The sequence below is a fragment of the Leucoraja erinacea genome, chromosome 11, assembly GCF_028641065.1.
Source record: "Leucoraja erinacea ecotype New England chromosome 11, Leri_hhj_1, whole genome shotgun sequence".
NCBI lineage: Eukaryota > Metazoa > Chordata > Chondrichthyes > Rajiformes > Rajidae > Leucoraja > Leucoraja erinaceus.
The window spans coordinates 33,376,190-33,394,772 of NC_073387.1; the positions used below are offsets into that span (position 1 = coordinate 33,376,190).

General features: G+C 42.0%; 1 protein-coding gene across 4 annotated transcripts in view; it reads right to left on the reverse strand.

The window, feature by feature from the left end:
- The window catches only part of ablim3 (actin binding LIM protein family, member 3), a 230,535-nt gene extending 213,710 nt beyond the window's left edge, over window positions 1-16,825 (reverse strand). For 3 of the 4 annotated variants that reach the window (XR_008724242.1, XR_008724243.1, XR_008724241.1), the window contains exon 1: window positions 16,314-16,818. Coding sequence is in view for 1 of the 4 variants with exons in the window: in XM_055642996.1 (XP_055498971.1) it covers window positions 16,314-16,326 (13 nt within the window). In the remaining 3 variants the exon portion in view is untranslated. Of the gene's footprint in view, window positions 1-16,313 lie in introns of all 4 variants that reach the window. The other variant, XM_055642996.1, reaches the window with a different exon arrangement.
- Between the last annotated feature and the right edge of the window lie 1,758 nt (window positions 16,826-18,583).

An 18,583-nucleotide genomic window follows, 5' to 3' on the forward strand; every position in this document is an offset into this window, starting at 1 on the left:
TGGGTGGCATGAACTCAGTGGGCTAAAGGACATGTTTCCATGCTGTATGAATGACTCTCGGAGGGAGTTCGATGAGCAGAAAGACAAAGAAGAGAGGAGGGTCGACAGAATCCATTTTGGTTCAACTGGGGACATCAATATACCTGTAGAACTGTATTCCCTGACTACCATGAGGCAGCATGTTGATTAGCAAAAGGAAAGTGTTAAAGGCAGATCCTTGTGAGCCCCAGAGTTAATGGTGCTTGCAGTGGAAGAGAAGCCATTGCTATTATTAATTTTTGTCTCTGACTGGAAAGATTACAATGGAAATCGGCTACGGCACTGACCAATTGGAAGTGTGGGTGGAGGGAGAGACATTGGAATAGATTGTGTGCTCACCCTGGTCAAATGGTGCTAGTAAATTCAAACTGTTTGGCACAGACATTGTGGGCTGAAGGGCCTTGTGCTATAATGGTCTATGTTCGATAATAACATGTGAGCTCAAATATTCTGAGGCAATAAAGGACTTATGTCTGTTGATTCACACAACTCCAATGAACACATTTTCATGGGGGAACCCTTTCTTCGGTCTTGAAAATTCAGCTAAAAATGTTTAATAATGTTGGACAAGCAGTTGGGTGGCTCTTTTAAGACTATGATCAAAAGCAATGTGTAGTTTTCCCAAACAAAATCAGCAGGAATTTCTATAAATTCATCATTGGAAGTATCAAGCTGGTCTCACTTTTGTTATCTAATAATTGAGTGAAGATTGAATGAATTATATATATTCATAAATCTACCCTGAAAGTTTTGAAATAATTACAGTTTTTCTTATTTTTGTTGCTGAATTGAAGTAACAACTATCTTTGATTTTCAACTTTTATAAAACTTACAATGATAGGTTTGAGCTGGAGTTTTTGTCATTTTTATGTCTAGACAATTTGTAGTTGAGATCTAATCTTTCAGGTTGTATAGGTCTGCTTCTCTCCTTGTTTTGATATCTTTATTAACATTTTTTGCCCTTTTCGCATATTTTCATTATCTTTGTGTAGTTAATTATTGCATCGTAGAGACACTTGAATCCGTTATGTATTTTGCTACTTTTTTACTGCCACATCTTTAATTTTTCAGAAAGCAGTTGAATACCTTGTTATTTGTAAGAGTTGAGGAAACTGAAAGCTACTACTTTGTATTCTGAACATAGTATTGATTTCGGCATTCATTATTTATTTTGTCAGGCCTACCTGCACTAATAATCTCTCAAGTAACTTTTTACTGCAATTAAGAAGTAAGAAACACTAAAGGATATTTTTAATGAACTATCCATTAAACCATTAGAGGTATTAAAAGTCAGAGAAATATTTGACAGTCATCAGTTCCAAAAGAGAGCAATGAGGAACAAAGAGAACTGTGAGAATTATGTATCAAATAAAAGTTTTCTCTGTGTATCGTTTGGTTGCTTTAATTTCCACCCACATCGTGGAGACATGCAGGCTGGCAGATTAATTGTACACTGTAAAAATTGTGACCAGTGTGTAAATGAGTTGTAGAATCAGGGAGTAGTTGATAGGAATGAAGAAGTGATAAAATGAGCAAGAGTATAATTAGTGTAAAGTGGGTGTTTGATGGTTGATGTGAACACAGCAGGATGAAAGTTCAGTTTCTCTATGCACTCATTAACAATCAGTATGGGAGCACCTCAAGGCTGCGTGCTCAGCCATCTGCTATACTCACTCTATACTCATGACTGTGTAGCCAAACATAGTGCGAACTCCATCTTCAAGTTTGCCGACGACACAACCGTTGTTGAACGAACTACAGATGGTGATGAGTCAGAGTATAGAAGTGAGATTGACTGATTGACCAAATGGTGCCAGCACAACAACTTGGCTCTCAATATCAGTAAAACTAATGAACTGATTGTGGACTTTGGAAGAGGAAGGATGAGGATCCACAATCCTGTTTATATCAACGGGATGATGATGGAGAGAGTCAAAACCTTCAAATTCCTGGGCATGCATATTTCTGGAGATCTTTCCTGGATGCAACATACTGGTGTAATTATAAATAAAGCACATCAATGGCTCTACTTCCTGCGAAGATTAAGGAGATTTAGTATGTCAAAGAGGATTGTCAAACAAGATGGCACTTGGAAGTATGTGTATATATATACACACTGAACTTGTTCTCTCTCTTTTAATATATTGTTTACAATGTACCACGTTTACATATTTTGTTGTGCTGCAGCAAGTAAAATTTCATTGTTCTATCTGGGACATATGTCAATAAAACACTCTTGACTTGATTCTATCCCTGGCTAAATATTGTGCATAGGAATCATTATATGTATTAAGATAATGTACTTCTGTAAAAATCAAGGAAAAAAACATATTTCCTATGGCTACATAGAAGAAACAGTGCGATGCTACTAATTGGATATCTTGTGTTAGTACAGTCATGAGGGTTTAAATAGCCTCGTTTTTGTGTCATTTTATGATGCCATGGTTTACCCCCGAACTCACGTAATTTTCACTTTTCCAAATCTAGTTCCTGAGCAATTTTCAATGGCATACACAGACGTGGAATGAGATGACTATTGGACTACTTTTCAAGTCCCAAGTCTTAATGAAAATCACAGCAGAAATGTTAAAGTTATAGATATAATGTTGATAAATGGATGACTGTTACTGTTGGCATGAGAATCAGCAAAGCGGTAAACTGAAGAGGAAATGAGATGAGAGAGGTAAACTGAAGAGGAAATAGGTTTAAGGTGAAGGGGAAACGATTTAATAGGAATCTGATGAGTGACTTTTTCACACAATGGGTAGTGGGTATATGGAATAAGCTGCCAGAGGAGGTTGTTGAGGCCAGGACTGACCCAACGTTTAAGAAACATTTAGACAGGCAAATGGATAGGACAAGTTTGGAGGGATGTGGACCAAATGCAGGCAGGTGGGACTAGTGTAGCTGGGACATGTTGGCTGGTGTGGGCAAGTTGGGCCGAAGGGATTGTTTCCACACTGTATCATCCTATGACTTTATGACTCTATGAAAAGAAAAAAATAAAGCAAATAGTTCTTAAATTCTCCAACAAATTAGTGGAATGCTGAGGGAATGAGAATTCACTCTGTACCAAAGATATTGCTTGGCAATGGGCAAGTCTTTCCATGTTATTAAATGGGTACTTGGATTAGGATGAACAAACTTCAACATTTTACATTGACTTTGTTTATTTGGGATAAGACAAGAACTTGAAGTTATTCAGTACACTTAACTGGTACGTCAGTTGGTGAAATGCCATTCCCCAACCATGGAGACTGCAGTGGACTTCAGAAGTTTTACTTTGGTTTATGTGGATTATCAGAAGTTACAATCCAATTTGCACAAACATGCCTAGCATTGTGACCCAGTTATTTTTACAGTAAATTCCAACCCATTAAGTATTCCATTTCCACCAGAGTATAAAGATTTTGTTCAAAAATAAATCCCAAAAGGGGGAAGTTGAAGATAATTTTTCCTTGTTTAAACTCAGTTTAGTTTATTGTCACGTGTACTGGGGTACAGTGAAAAGCTTTTGTTGCGTGTCCAGTCAGCGGAAAGAACTTAAGCCAGCAAAGTCCGGTCAGGGATAGTCCGAGTGCCACCAATGAGGTAGGTAGTAGTTCAGGAATTATCTCTGGTTACTGACACACTGAACACTGCCAAATTGACACACTGAACACAACTTCCATGCTAACTGGTCCAAATCAACAGTATTACCACAGTATTTTATAGTCAAATGTGCTCTAAAGACACTATCAAGTGTCTTTAGAGCACATTTGACTATAAAATACTGTGGTAACACCAGACATTCAATAACAACACACATTGATGTAGTGAAGGAGAAATTAGCCTTTGGTCCCTGGTGTCACACACCTGTGATTATGAGTTACCTGTTATGTTCGGCTCTACAAAAATCTATTCATTGTGCAGAGCTGAGTATAACTGGCAGCAACACTCAGACACAGCCTATCTGCAAGTGACAATGAAAGATTGCAATCTATTCATGTACTTCCACCTAAATCATTGGTGGTCTTCAGGTAAACTCAGTTAAGAAAAGTCTACCATTGTTTATTATAATTTTATGGTGCACATTTAAAATTTCAATTTTCCAATTGTTTTGCAATCTGGGAATTATTTCCATATCTAGTTTGGTTTCTTTAAAAATTCAGCATTTTCATAATTATGTTTCTTGGCCTTTTCCATTGACTGGCACAGGTATTGCTGAAATTCTTATCCTTATTCTCAAATCCCTCCAATGTCTCTCTCCTCCCATTCTCTGTAATCTTTTCTAAGCTACTGTAACCTACTGAGAGTTGTGAGTTCTTCTGGATTAGGCCTGTTGAAATTCCTTAAGTTCTTTTCCCTTTAGCTGGCACTCATGCCTTTATCTGTTAAATGTCTGGGCTCTGCTCCTAAACCTCTTTGTTTCTGTATCCAGCCAGCTTCCTTTATGTTCCTCTTCAACATTGACCTGTGCAGCTTCTGTGCAGAAGACATCTGCATGAATATCTAAGTGGCTCAGTTACAATATTTGTCTCTTAACACTGATGCGGCACATTTTCCTACATTGAAATTACCTTGAAATTAATTTCTTTAGTTGCCACCATAAAAAATGTGCATAGATAACAGTACTAAGTTAACTCGTATCATACAATGGACGCTAATGAATAGAGAACCAAACCACCTGCTAATATTTGCACATTTTTCGCAAGGGACCAAAGAAGAATTTCTTCTATGATATCAATGCACATTAACATTTTTGTTAATTTTTTATTTCTTGCCTGATCTATGTTGATGAATTTTCAAAGCACCATAAATGATTGTAAAACGCAAAAAAAGATTATAGTTTCCTGGCAATGATAAGTCTGGGAGCAGTGATTCAAATGCAAAAAAAACAATAGTAGTTGCTACATATGCCAGGAAGGCAGGTCTTGTCAAACAAGTTGGTCAGCTTGCCTCTGCAGTGTTTGTTTTATAAGTTATAACCTGGAGTATTTTATTGTCAAATGTAATGATTCCCCTATTAAGAGATCACAACTGTTTCAAGGTTAAATAATGCACCACATCCATTCAAGTAGAATCATTTCCATTTATAAGCATTAAAGGTTGTGTTTACAATTAATTATATCACTACCAAACCTGTGATGACAAGTATGACCACTTGAAAAATAAGTATTTACAATTAGTCAAATAAGTTGTGAAAAATGAAGTAACTTATTTTCAAGTGATCACAACTAAAATTTGTGCCTTCTTTGATAGGGCTTTTAATTTTGTTTTACTTGGTACAGCTCCTAAAGGAACACATGATACAATACTTGTCAAAAATGCAAGAGCAGTAAGCAGAGAGTAGAGGGATCGTGTAGCTGTCAAAGGTTTCATTATCACTACCAACCTGACTGGAAACACAGGTTGAGCTACAGAAAATACCCACCCAAGGACTGGAATGACAAGTGCTGAAACAGTTGCTACAGGGTACTGTCAAATTTTATTTTATTTAAACTAAGAAGGAAGAAAAGCAAGAATCGGGCAGAGCAAAGTAAAAGGTCAAAGCGATCGTCCATCTAAATCTGTGCTCAATCAGATTCCAATTTTGCACTGTTGTGACCAACTTCAAGGTCTTTGTTTGGATGATTTACCCAGAGTGAATTTCTGAGGTGTAGTGCAACATGCATTCACAATCAAGAGCAGAGTTAGCTTGACTGGGAGGATTGGAATTTCTAGGTATACAGACTTGATAAAGCCAAACAGGAAATTATCCAGTTTTCTCCCATCATGATTCCACAGAGGTTAAGGACCTTATTTTGAGCATGTTTCTTCACATATTGGCATAATATCTTGGAGTGTGTGTATACAAAAACATAGAGTGATACAGCCTAGAAACAGGCCATTCAGCCCAACTTGCCCACTCCAGCAAACGTGCCCCAACTACACGTCCCACCTGCCCATGTTTGGTCTATATCCCTCCAAACCTGTCCTTTCCATGTACCTGTCTAACTATTTCTTAAACGTTGAGATGGTCCCTGCCTCAACTACCTCCTCTGGCATCTTTTTTCCATACACCCACCACACTTTGTGTGAAAAAGTTGCCCCTTAGATTCCTGTTCAATATTTTCCCCTTTACCTTAAACCTACAGTATGTCCTCTGATCCTCGATCCACCTACTCTGGGCTCGAGACTCTGTGCATCTACCCGATTTATTCCTCTCATGATTTTATACACCTCTATATGATCACCTCTCATACTCCTGCACTCCAAGGAATAGAGTCCCAGCCTACTCAACCTCTCCCTATAGCTTAGACCCTCTAGGCCTGGTAACATCCTCGTAAATCTTCTCTGTACCCTTTCCAGCTTGACTAGATCTTTCCTATAACATGGTGCCCAAAAATGAACAGAATACTCTAAATGCGACCTCATCAGTGTCTTATACAACTGCAACATAACCTCCCAACTTCTGTACTCAATATTCTGACTGATGAAGGCCAATGTGCCAAAAGCCTTTTTGACTATCCTATCTACCTGCGATTCCAAATTCAATGAACCATGTACCTGCACTCCGTGTGTAGGTCCTGCCCATGTTAGACTTCCCAAAAACACCTTACATTTCTCTGTATTAAATTCCATCAGCCATTCCTCAGCCCACCTGGCCAATAGATCAAGATCCTGCTGTAATTTTTCACAAACATCTTCACTATCTGTAAAACCACCTACTTTTGTATCATCAGCAAACTTGCTAATCTTACCTTGTATGTTCCCATCCAAATCATTGATATAGATGACAAACGGTAACGGGCCCAGCAACGAATTGTGAGGCCCACCATTAGTCACAGTCATATTTAGAGTCAAACTTCATGGAAACAGGCACTTCGGGTCAACTTGCCAATGACAAACAATATGCCCCATATATGTTAATCCCACCTGGCTGTATTTGGCCCATATAAACCTTTTTGTGTCCATGTACCTCTCCAAATGTAATTTGAATGTTGTTATCATAACTACCTCAACTATGTCAACTAACAGTTTGTTCCATAGACCCATCATTCTTTGTGTGAAAAAATGTGAAAAATTCAGGTTCTAATTACATCTTTCCACTCACACTGTAACCCATTGTCACCTGGTTCTTGATTCTGCTACTCTGGGTAAGAGATTCTGTGCATTTATGCTATCATTATTTTACACCCTTCATTATTGTATACACTTCTATAAGATCATCCCTCAATCTCCTGCACTGCAAGGAATAAGGAGATGTTTTGCAGGAAACATCCTTCTTATAGCAGTGACCAAAACTGAACACAATACTTCAAATGCGGCCTCACCAATGTTTTGTATAATTATAACATCCCACATTCTATACTCTGTACGATGACTGATGAAGGTCAATATACCGAAAGTCTTCTTGACCACCCTAACCACCACCTGTATTGTAATTTTCAACAAACTGTGTACCTGTGCTCCTAAATCCTGCTCTACAACACTTCCCAGGGCATGCCATTCACTGTGATGATCAGGCACTCATTTGACTTCCAAAAATGCAGCCCCTTGCACTTATCTACGTTAAACTCCGTGAGCCGCTCCTCAACCCACTTGTCCAGCTGATCTGTGTAGGAAGGAACTGCAGATGCTGGTTTAAACCAGATAGATACAAAACGCTGGAGTAACTCAGCGGGTCAGGCAGCATTTCTAGAGAAAAAGGAATAGATGATGTTTTGGGTCGGGACCCTTTCTCGACCCGAAACGTAACTTATCCCTTTTCTCTAGAAATGCTGCCTGACCAGCTGAGTTACTCCAGCTTTTTGTGTTCAGGTGATCTTCTTACATTTACAATTGCCCAATTTTATATGTAGGAATTATTGGAAAATATCTATAAATTTGGAACCAACTGAGGCAGTTAATCCCGTGTGAAGGGTAGGTAAGGTAGAGAAGGTAATCAGAGAAGAGAAGGTAATCATTTTTTGTTTTAATCAATAAACATTTCTTACATTGAAAGTGGTAACTTTAGACTTTAGGCATACAACACAGAAACAGGCCCTTCGGCCCACCAAGTCCACATCGACCAGCAATCACACCGTACATGAGCACCATCCTACACACTAAGAACAATTAACAGTGTGGGAGGAAACCGGAGCACCTGGAGAAAACCTACACAGTCACAGGGAGAACGTACAAACTCCATACAGACAACACTCATAATCAGGATCGAACCCAGGTCTCTGGGGCTATAAGGCAGCAACTCTACTGCTGCGCCACCATGCCGCCCCTGAATGTGGGATGTGACAGATATATGACCTGAATCTATATCGCGCTCAAATATCGGATTAGGATTATCAAAAATTGTCAGCAACTACAAAGGACAAAATTAACATTTCAGTTTTATGAATATAACTAGAAAAGTTTGTTTGCAAATTTTGAACATTTTAACAAAGGAGTTTTATGCCCCATCGGTGACTAACCTGATAAAAAACCACACACGATGATTTAAGACTTATGTTCAACTATTTAATAGATTAAAAGGATATGTCATTTTCTTAATGAATGAGATATCATATGATAGGAAATAAGCAATAGTTATGAAAGCAGGAAAATGCATATAATCTGAAGTTTTTCAAGGAGCCACAATGAACGGAATCTCACTTTGTGGATTTGGGCATAAGAATCATTTTGCGGGCAGGGCGCGCAGTGAATCATGAACCAACATCAAAGATTACATCAAACTTAACAGTAAGTGGTTCGGGGTGTAACTCATTTGCATTTAAACTCCCTGATTTAGTTTTTTGCCAATGTGGTCAATTCTTCAGGGACTGCACTGATGGTATATAGTAATCAAGTGGAGACGCAACACCAATGTTTTCATCTGAACCATGTGATTTTAGAATTACAAATTATCCTTAAGGTTTTTTATATCCTTATGAATTTTTAAGCATTTTCCTTTAACTAAGCATGGAATCTATTAACATTATCAGATATCATGAGTTGAACACCATGTCTGTAAAATGACTCCCATTAACTATCCGGACTACACTTCTTGCGACCTTGCCTCCAACAAAGAATCTATCCCCTACTCCCAATTCCTCCATCTACACTGCATCTGCACCCAAGATGAGGTGTTCCATACCAGTACTGCTCTCCATCCCCCAATCGCAACAATGACAGAATCCTCCTTGACCTTAACTTCAGATTCAAAGATTCAGATTCAGATTCAGATTCAATTTTAATTGTCATTGTCAGTGTACAGTACAGAGACAACGAAATGCATTTAGCATCTCCCTTGAAGAGCGACATAGCAAGCGATTTGAATAAAAAATAAATAATAAGTGTCCGGGGGGGGGGGGGGTGATTGGCAGTCACCGAGGTACGTTGTTTAGTAGAGTGACAGCCGCCGGAAAGAAGCTGTTCCTCGACCTGCTGGTTCGGCAACGGAGAGACCTTTAGCGCCTCCCGGATGGTAGGAGGGTAAACAGTCCATGGTTGGGGTGAGAGCAGTCCTTGGCGATGCTGAGCGCCCTCCGCAGACAGCGCTTGCTTTGGACAGACTCAATGGAGGGGAGCGTGGAACCGGTGATGCGTTGGGCAATTTTCACCACCCTCTGCAGTGCCTTCCGGTCGGAGACAGAGCAGTTGCCATACCATACTGTGATGCAGTTGGTAAGGATGCTCTCGATGGTGCAGCGGTAGAAGTTCACCAGGATCTGAGGAGACAGATGGACCTTCTTCAGTCTCCTCAGGAAGAAGAGACGCTGATGAGCCTTCTTGATCAGAGTAGAGGTATTGTGGGTCCAAGAGAGGTCATCGGAGATGTTGACTCCCAGGAACCTGAAGCTAGAAACACGTTCCACCTCCGTCCCGTTAATGTGGATGGGGGTGTGCGTGCCACCTCTGGACTTCCTGAAGTCTACAATGAGCTCCTTGGTCTTCTTGGAGTTAAGGGCCAGGTTGTTGTCAGCGCACCATGCTGCTAAGTGCTGGACCTCCTCCCTGTAGGCCAGCTCATCGTTGTTGCTGATGAGGCCAATCACCGTTGTATCATCTGCATACTTGATGATGGTGTTAGTACCATGTACAGGTGTGCAGTCATAGGTGAAGAGGGAGTAGAGGAGGGGGCTCAGCACACAGCCCTGAGGAACGCCGGTGTTCAGGGTGAGGGTTGAAGAGGTGTGCTTGTCTAACCTCACAGACTGGGGTCTGTTGGTTAGAAAGTCCAGTATCCAGTTGCAGAGGGAGGGGTCGATGCCCAGGTTACCGAGTTTGGTGATCAGTTTTGATGGAATAATGGTGTTGAATGCTGAGCTGTAATCGATGAACAGCATTCTTACATAAGTGTCTCTGTTGTCAAGGTGGGAGAGGGCGGAGTGAAGTGCCGTTGAGATGGCATCCTCCGTACTCCTGTTCTTGCGGTAGGCAAACTGATAGGGATCCAGTGTGGGGGGTAGGCAGCTTTTGAGGTGTGCCAGGACCAGCCTCTCGAAGCACTTGGTGATGATGGGGGTAAGTGCAACTGGGCGGAAGTCGTTGAGGCTTGCTTCCACCCCATCAGCCGTTGCATACAACAAATAATTCTCTAAACTTTCCACATCCTTTCCACATCCTGCAACGGGATCCCACCACTAGCCACATTTTCCATCTCCACCCCTTTCCTCCTTCTGCAGAGATCGTTCCCACCGCAACTCCGTGGTGAACTCATCCCTTCCCAGCCAAACCACCCCCTCCCCAGGTACCTTCCCCAGCAACCGCAGAAGATGCAACACCTGTCACTATTCCTCCTCCCTCGACTCTGTTCAGGGACCACGACAATCCTTTCAGGGTAGGCAGGGGTTCACTTGCACCTCCTCCAACCTCATCTACTGTATCCGTTGTTTAAGATGTGAACTCTTATACATCGGTGAGACCAAACCTAGACTGGGCAATCGTTTTGCTGAACACCTTTGCTCAGCCCGCCTGAACCTACCTGAATTCCTGGTTGCTAAATACTTTAATTCTCCTTCCCATTCCCACTGAGACCTTTCTGTTCTAGGTCTTCTCCATTGTCAAAGTGAGGCTAAACGCAAATTGGAGGAACATCATTTCATACTCAGCGAAACAGGCAGCACCTCCGGAGAGAAGGAATGGGTGACATTTCAGGTCAAGACCCTTCTTCATTGATGATGATTTCTCTCATTTCAAGTGGCCCCGGCATTCCCCCTCGCTCTATCCCTCCCAGACTATGTCACACTAGCTTCTCATTTTCACCCAACAAACAGCTAACAATGGCCTGTTTCCTTTACCATCGCTACTTTTTGCATGTCTTTTATTAATTGTTCTTTATCTCTCTACATCATCGTCTATATCTCTCGTTTCCCTTATCCCTAACCAGTTCTCATTCTTAAGGAAAACGGGGCTCCCCTCTTCTATCATAGATGAGGTCCTCACACATGTCTCCTTGGTACCGCACAACTCCACTTTTATTCCCCTTTGCCCCAGTCACAACAGTGTGGCAGAGGTTCACTTGCACCTTCTCCAACCTCATCTACTGCATCCACTGTTCCAGGTGTAGACACCTATATATCAGCGAGACCAAGCCCAGACTGTGCATCCGGTTCGCTGAATAACTTTGCGCAGTCCGTCTTCACCTACGTGATCTCCCGGTTGCCAAACATTTGAACTTCCCTTCCCATTATCATACTGACCTTTTTGTCCTGGGCCTCCTCCACTGTCAGTGAGGGAAAACACAAATTGGAGGAACAGTACCCCATATTTTGCTTACAACACAATGGCATGAATAGAGATTTCTCTAACTTCAAGTAACCCTTGCATCCCCTCTCTCCTCATCTCTCCCCCGCCTTATTCATCATACTAGTTTCACTGTTGTCCCGCTGAGTTTCACTGTTTGTATCACATTCTCCACAGCCAACACTGAACCATTGTGGGCTCCACCTTTCCTTGATCATCGTTGCTGACTTTGATCTTTGTTTGCATATCTTTCATTAGTTTGTTCTGTGTACCTTTTTATATCTCTCGGTTCCCTCTCCCCAGTTCTCAGTCTGAAGAATGGTCTCGACCCGAAACGTTACCAATTCCTTTCCTCCAGAGATGCTACCTCACCCGCTGAGTTACTACAGCCTTTCGTATCTATCTTTGGTGTGGCTGTAAATCTAGGCTAATTCATATGAAAATTTCCTGCAGATGCTATTACATCTTTTCCCAACTTCTAAAGACAATGGAGTCATCAACACTCATTATCTGAATAAAAAAGTGGAAATAAAGCACCAATTCCTTATTTTCCAATTAGATTGGTGTGGTTAATAAGCATTCCTTGTAAATGGTGTTTAAAATAGTGCTGTTCAATAACTGGTTAACTGGGAACAATGCTTAATTGTAATTAAGTTGTGAAAATGATAGATCACCATGAAAAGAATTCCTCTCAACTTTTCACTTATTAGTTTTTAGGACATCTTCAAATTATTGAAGCTTCCTTATTGTTTCCTCAAATAAAGAAATAGTAGTTCTCTATTCATAAAATTCCCTTTGAAGTTTTAAACCACAATATTTAATTGCCTCCCTGCTTCTTTGTTACAAAGACTATAGCTCCAATACCTCATCATTCCTGTATGTACCCTTTCCCATCCGTGTATTAGTCTAGTGAATTTCCTCCCTTCTGACTTGAAACCTTTGATATTCATTCCATAATTGAGTGCATGTCCCTGGTTCTAAATATTGGATAACCTTGAACATTTCAAATAGACAAAGGGTAAGTTTTCTTTTTAATTTCTGTTTTGGTTTTAACATATGCTATTAGTAAAGTAATAAAATACTAAGTGAATCCTAATATTGCTAACTGTCATGGATCTTTCAGGATGAGCAGTTTACAGAAATGTTTATGGCTATGTATTGCCACATGCAACAAGATACATCATCTACTGTGCAAATGACTGCTTTGGTTGTCTCTTCTTAGCCACCTCTTTGACTGGTGTTTTGAAAAAATACATTAAATACACTGGAAGAAACAAAGAACACATGGCACGACTTAGGTGCAATCTTGGAAGGGAACTGGGCTAAAATGGAAACATCTGATATTCAAAAGACTACTTTCTGTTAGTATTTATGGTTGTGTATGCGGCAAAGGCTTTCAGTTATGTAGGAGCAGCTGTAAATTTTTTTGGCATTTTTTGACTGAAAGTGGCAAAAGTCATTATTTTCTTGACCACTGTAATCTTCAAATTGTCGCACCTCTACTGTTTGTGGGGAACACAAATTTCCTGCTATTCCATACCCATGCCTGTCAACACATTAAACTTTGATGACACCAATTACATTGCGCTCACTATATGTCTGTGACAATGTTGTCACTGAGAAGTACAGAGCATGAGGGTACTATGCATCATGCACCATGGACCACATTGGGTGTGTGGAGAGAGATAGCGCAGAAAGATTTCAGAGGCATGGAGAGAGAAATTAAATTGTGGAGTTGATTCAATGGTAATGATAAAGTCCACTGGACATAAATGAGATCATAGTCTGGAATGTAACCCCCCCCCCCCCCTCCTGAAAGCAGTTCTGTAGAAAAGGTGAATTTGGGATGATGTTGAGAACTTCAAGGCCATGCCGCAAGTAGGGGAGGTGATGCTGAACTAAGAGATGAGGTAGGATGTGAGGTGGCAAGGTTTGGATGTAGCTGTAATATAATTGGGGACATGATGGGGCTCCTCCTGTCATTTATAGTGAGCTTCGATTGTGCTCCCACCAAATGGACGAGGTTCTTGATTCCATCTCAAATGCTTCTTCTCCTTTTTGAGCATTCACGGGCTAAGAATTCTCAAATATTTATAGGAATCTTACATTTGGAGGGTTTGAGAACATCCTTGATCATTTACTTTGAGCACCTGATTTTGTCTTGGTATAATGGAGCTTGCAGTGTTTGTTTTGTGATTCTGCCCATGGGGATGGCCAAGTGTAATTAGGACACGGTCTGCAGTAGTCACGTTGGCCTGGGAAAAGATGCTGACATTGGTTCACTTATTCTGCATGGGGATTTGAAAGATTTTGCAGAGATGATGGCATCTCTCTAGTGCTTTGAATTGCCTGCTGTAGGCAGGCGATGTTTCATATTGTCCAGGAGAACAGTGTCATTTTGTTCAGTTGTAAACATGTGTGTTTTGCTTGATGCCTTGATCTTCAAACACTTTTTTTTCCTCAACAGCCAAACTCTAATTCTGCCTTTATTGAGAATTGGTAGCCGAGATACTGTATGGAAAATGGTCCACGTTTTCCAGCATCTTGTTGATGGCATTTGTGCCAGAGCGGGTGCACTTGTTAAATGTAAGATCCATTCTCTCAATGAACAAGTTGGCAATGTTGGTGCTTTGTCTCTGCTGAAAGGGTGCACATTATTGGCAGAATGCAGCCTGATGATAGATATAGGGATGATTTTGGATTGTGGAATGGAGGGGACATAGGATGATTTTAGTACTTGTGCAGGATACCATCTTCTCTTGAGCCTTGTTTATTTTCAGACATACAGAGCTTTCAACTTCTGTTGTCATGGGTGATGCAGAGACTGGACGGGATAGTTTGATGTGGGGCAGAATCATTGAAGACAGAATTACGTTGCAAAGTAATTTACCTTGTTTCTTCCAGCAGATGTGCACTGTTTCTCTCTGCTTGATAAGTTTTTCCTCTCTTCCATGTGCCCAGTGTGGTGGGCCATAGTTGGTCTGTGATTATCAGGGAGTTGCTGGACATCCTGGACTCTTTCCTCCCATAACCTGTCCCTTCAGTCAAGAGCTTTCTGTTGAACCTTAGCCTTCAGGTGCTCAAGCACTTGTTCCTTTTTCCTTGAGGCTCAGTGGAGTTTCCAAATTGGGAATGTGTTTCATAGGCAGCTAATTAGCTTTTCATTATCCTTCTTGTTGAACCAACCTTGGGGTTTTCTGACAGTGAAGCCAAGAATCTATTCACAGGTGTTTACTATTGTGGACTTCAGGAAAGATCAGACCGCGCAGACACAGAGAGGGTTCTGTAGCTGAGAGTTATCAGTGCAGACACTGAGAGGGTTCTGTAGCTATGAGGGCTGTCAAAGAGCTATATTTGTAGTGTCATTTACATTGATTTTCTCATGGCAACATTGCTTTTGCGGAGGTTGTTTGAAACAAGGCTGGTGGAGATCACAGACCTGGCAGGGGGTGTTCAGCCCCACAGACATCAGTGCCTGTTGTGTGCTGGGTTATGCAGACACACTTGCGTTCTCTCTCTCAGTCGATGATATGGGCCCAGTGGCTGGATTGGGTGTGTTGCCATGAAGTTGTATGCTCCATCACCTGATGAAATAGATGATGACAGGACGCTACTCTGACCATTGTGGCAGGAGGAGTTAGCTCCCTCTATTTGCTTCTTTCCAATCGCATGCTTTTAGAGACAAGAACTTTTCTTTTGACTTAATCCTGACTTTGTTCAAACTGAACTAAGCCAGATTCCTCAACGTTATCAGCAATGTTCCATGTAAACATTGAATGTATTGAGCGACTAAATGGCCTCTCCTTTCTAATACTGAATGTAGATGAAGGTTGCCTCCTTCAAGCCATGTACAGTAAGAGAAGATTTCAGGACATAAATGTTGTCCAGTGCAGCGCAGGACTGCAGTGCATTGCTGAACAAGGTGGGGACAGATACAATGATCCAAGCGAGATAAATACCAGCAAGCTATTGTAAAAGATTATTCAACGGTTAAAAAAATAATTTGTTTTAACAGAAGCACGCAACTATGGCAATTTCAAAAGCACAGCGACGATTTCTAATTTTGACAGAACCCCAATTATTGAACGTGTCTCAGAGGGAATTTTAATACCAAGAAAAAACATTTCGTTTGCACTGCTACGTTGCTGCCAATAATGCTTTCTCGTTAAGAGAAAGCGGCTGAAAGGTAAAGCAGCTTAGCTGCGAATAATTTGAAAGGGGTCAACAGAAAATGTGGAAATGGTTCTTGCTTGCACGCAAACAAAAAGCATTCAACCTGCTCCTTGGCAGGTTTGTACAATCTCGGTGTGCACTGCCCGTTTAACAGCATGTCGATTCCCAGCAACACATTAATTCAAGCACCGTGCCTTTTAGAAAAATAAGACAATAAGAACACAACACAAAGCGACATCTAATGTCTCAACCCGTAGTCAAGCACTCAAGGAAGAACGCTGTTATCTGAGATTTGTGCGTCTTATTTCCAAATGCTTGCGCGTTCTTTGTTAAAGTCGGCAAGTCAGCATCTGAGGCAGGTCCCACCTGCCTGCGAGTCGAGTGAATGGCCGTGGGATCGGGCCGAAAGATACACTTACCGCTGGTGTTCATAGTGTAAGCCTCTCCTTCTGGACAGTCCACCGCACCGAGCTCGCCGATCACCTCTCAAGTGTCAAGGCTCCTGATGCTGACAGCCTCGCCAACGTGTGACAGATAATAGTTCCCCCCCTGCGATTCCGATTTTCCAAATGAGCTGTGGTAATGGTTCGCGCCCAGCTCCAATCTCTGGCCGGTGGGATCTTCCTGGGCAACAGTAGCGGATGATGGGCAAGGTCAAGGGCTGGCAGTGTACAAGCCGGGCTGGGCGTTCCCACCGTTGCGCTGAACGGTCCTGACTCTGCTCACAGCAGCTTGTCACCACCTCCGGTCAATGTGCCAGCCACCCTGCGCCACAAGTGACCCAAGTATGGGAGATGCACGGCCGCGGGCAGGACACAGCCCTCCGTCGGGTGCGAGCGGGGCTACTGTGCGCCGAGCCAGCGCTGGCATCGCCGTACCAAAGAGCTGGGAAGAGAGAGAGAGAGAGAAAATCTTTGGAGTGAATCTGATAAAATGTCAGCGGAGGGGGAGAGGCGGCGAGCGGCCAAATGCTGCCATCTGCTGCCTGTCGGCATTAGAGCAGCAGCGAGAGAGGGGCAGCGAGGAAAGTGACCCGCTACCACCCAGCCACCACACCGCCGCCCAGACAAGCGGTCGGCATGAATGGGATAGATAAATCGTCAAATTTAGCGCACCGTGGGACATTTAAGTTAACAATCGTCAAGCAGTAGCGGATTTAAGGCAGGACGGGCACTGAGCTGAGAGTTTTCTTTGGCTCAGGTGGATGAGAAAGACCTCGTCAAATGTAGCACGATATCACCATAACATATAACATAAGAAGAAGCGAGAGCAGGAGGAGATCACCCAGGTCTTATAGTCTGCTCCACCGCTCACACCTACATCATGGCCGATCTTCTACCTCAGAGCTATTTCCCTCCTCTGTCTCCATATCTCTTCATTTCTTTCATGTCCATTCCAAAGACATGCAGTCTTATGGGTTAATTGGCTTCTGTAAATTGCCCCTAGTGTGTAGGGCATAGAACTAGTGTACGGGCAATCGATGGTCGGCGTGGACTTGCTGGGCCGAAGAGACTTTTTCCACGCTCTATCTCAAAATTAATGGAATCTTGTCCAATAAAAAAAAACTGTTGGAGGAACCCAGCAACTGCTACATCTGTGGAAAGGTATGGACAGGCACCATTTTGGGTTGGGACCATTCATCAGACTGATAACACAATGACCTCTGCTTTGAATAATGTCCATGACTGAATCTCAACAACCCTGCAGGAAAGAGTGTTGCAGATTCACCAGCATTGAGTAAAGACATTCTTCCTCATCTCAGTCTTGAAAGCCCTTTTCCATAATCTATTGTTGTGGTCTCCATGATTCCAGAGTCATCAGCTGCCATAAACATCCTCCATTTCTCCATAACTGATGTCAGGCCAGCTGATCTGTATTTCCCTACTTTTCATTCCGTCCTTTCTTAAGCAGCAGTACCTATATGTAATGTTCAATTAAAATGTTGTTTATTGTCATATGTACCAAGGTACATTTTGTTGAGTCCAGTTTGTTGAACCCTGAAATAATTTAATAACGTACACGCTAAAATAGCAACTTAACTTTATATGTAAGAATTAACTGCGGATACTGGTTTAAACCGAAGATAGACTGGAGTAGGCAGCTTCTCTGAAGAGAAGTAATGGGTGACGTTTCGGGTCGAGACCCTTCTTCAGGCTGATTAGAGATAAGGGAAACAAGAGATATAGACGGTGATGTGGAGAGATAAAGAACAATGAATGAAAGATATGCAAAAAAGTAACAATGATAAAGGAAACAGGCCATTGTGAGCTGTTTATAGGGTGAAAATTAGAAGCTAGTGTGACTTAGGTGGAGGAGGGATAGAGAGAGAGGGAATGCCGGGGCTACCAGAAGTGAGCAAAATCAATATTCATATCACTGGGCTGTAAACAGACTAAGCAAAATATGAGATGCTGATCCTCCAATTTGTGCTTAGCCTCACTCCGACAATGGAGGAGACCAAGGACAGAAAGGTCAGTGTAGGAAAGGGAAGGAGAATTAAAGTGTCCAGCAACCGGGAGATCAGGTTGGTTCACGTGGGCTGAGCAAAGGCGTTCCGCAAAACGATCGCCCAGTCTGCGTTTGGTCTCGCCGATGTATAAGAGTCCACATCTTGAATAACGGATACGGTAGATGAGGTTGGAAAAGGTGTAAGTGAACCTCTGCCTAACCTGGAAGGACTGTCGGGGTC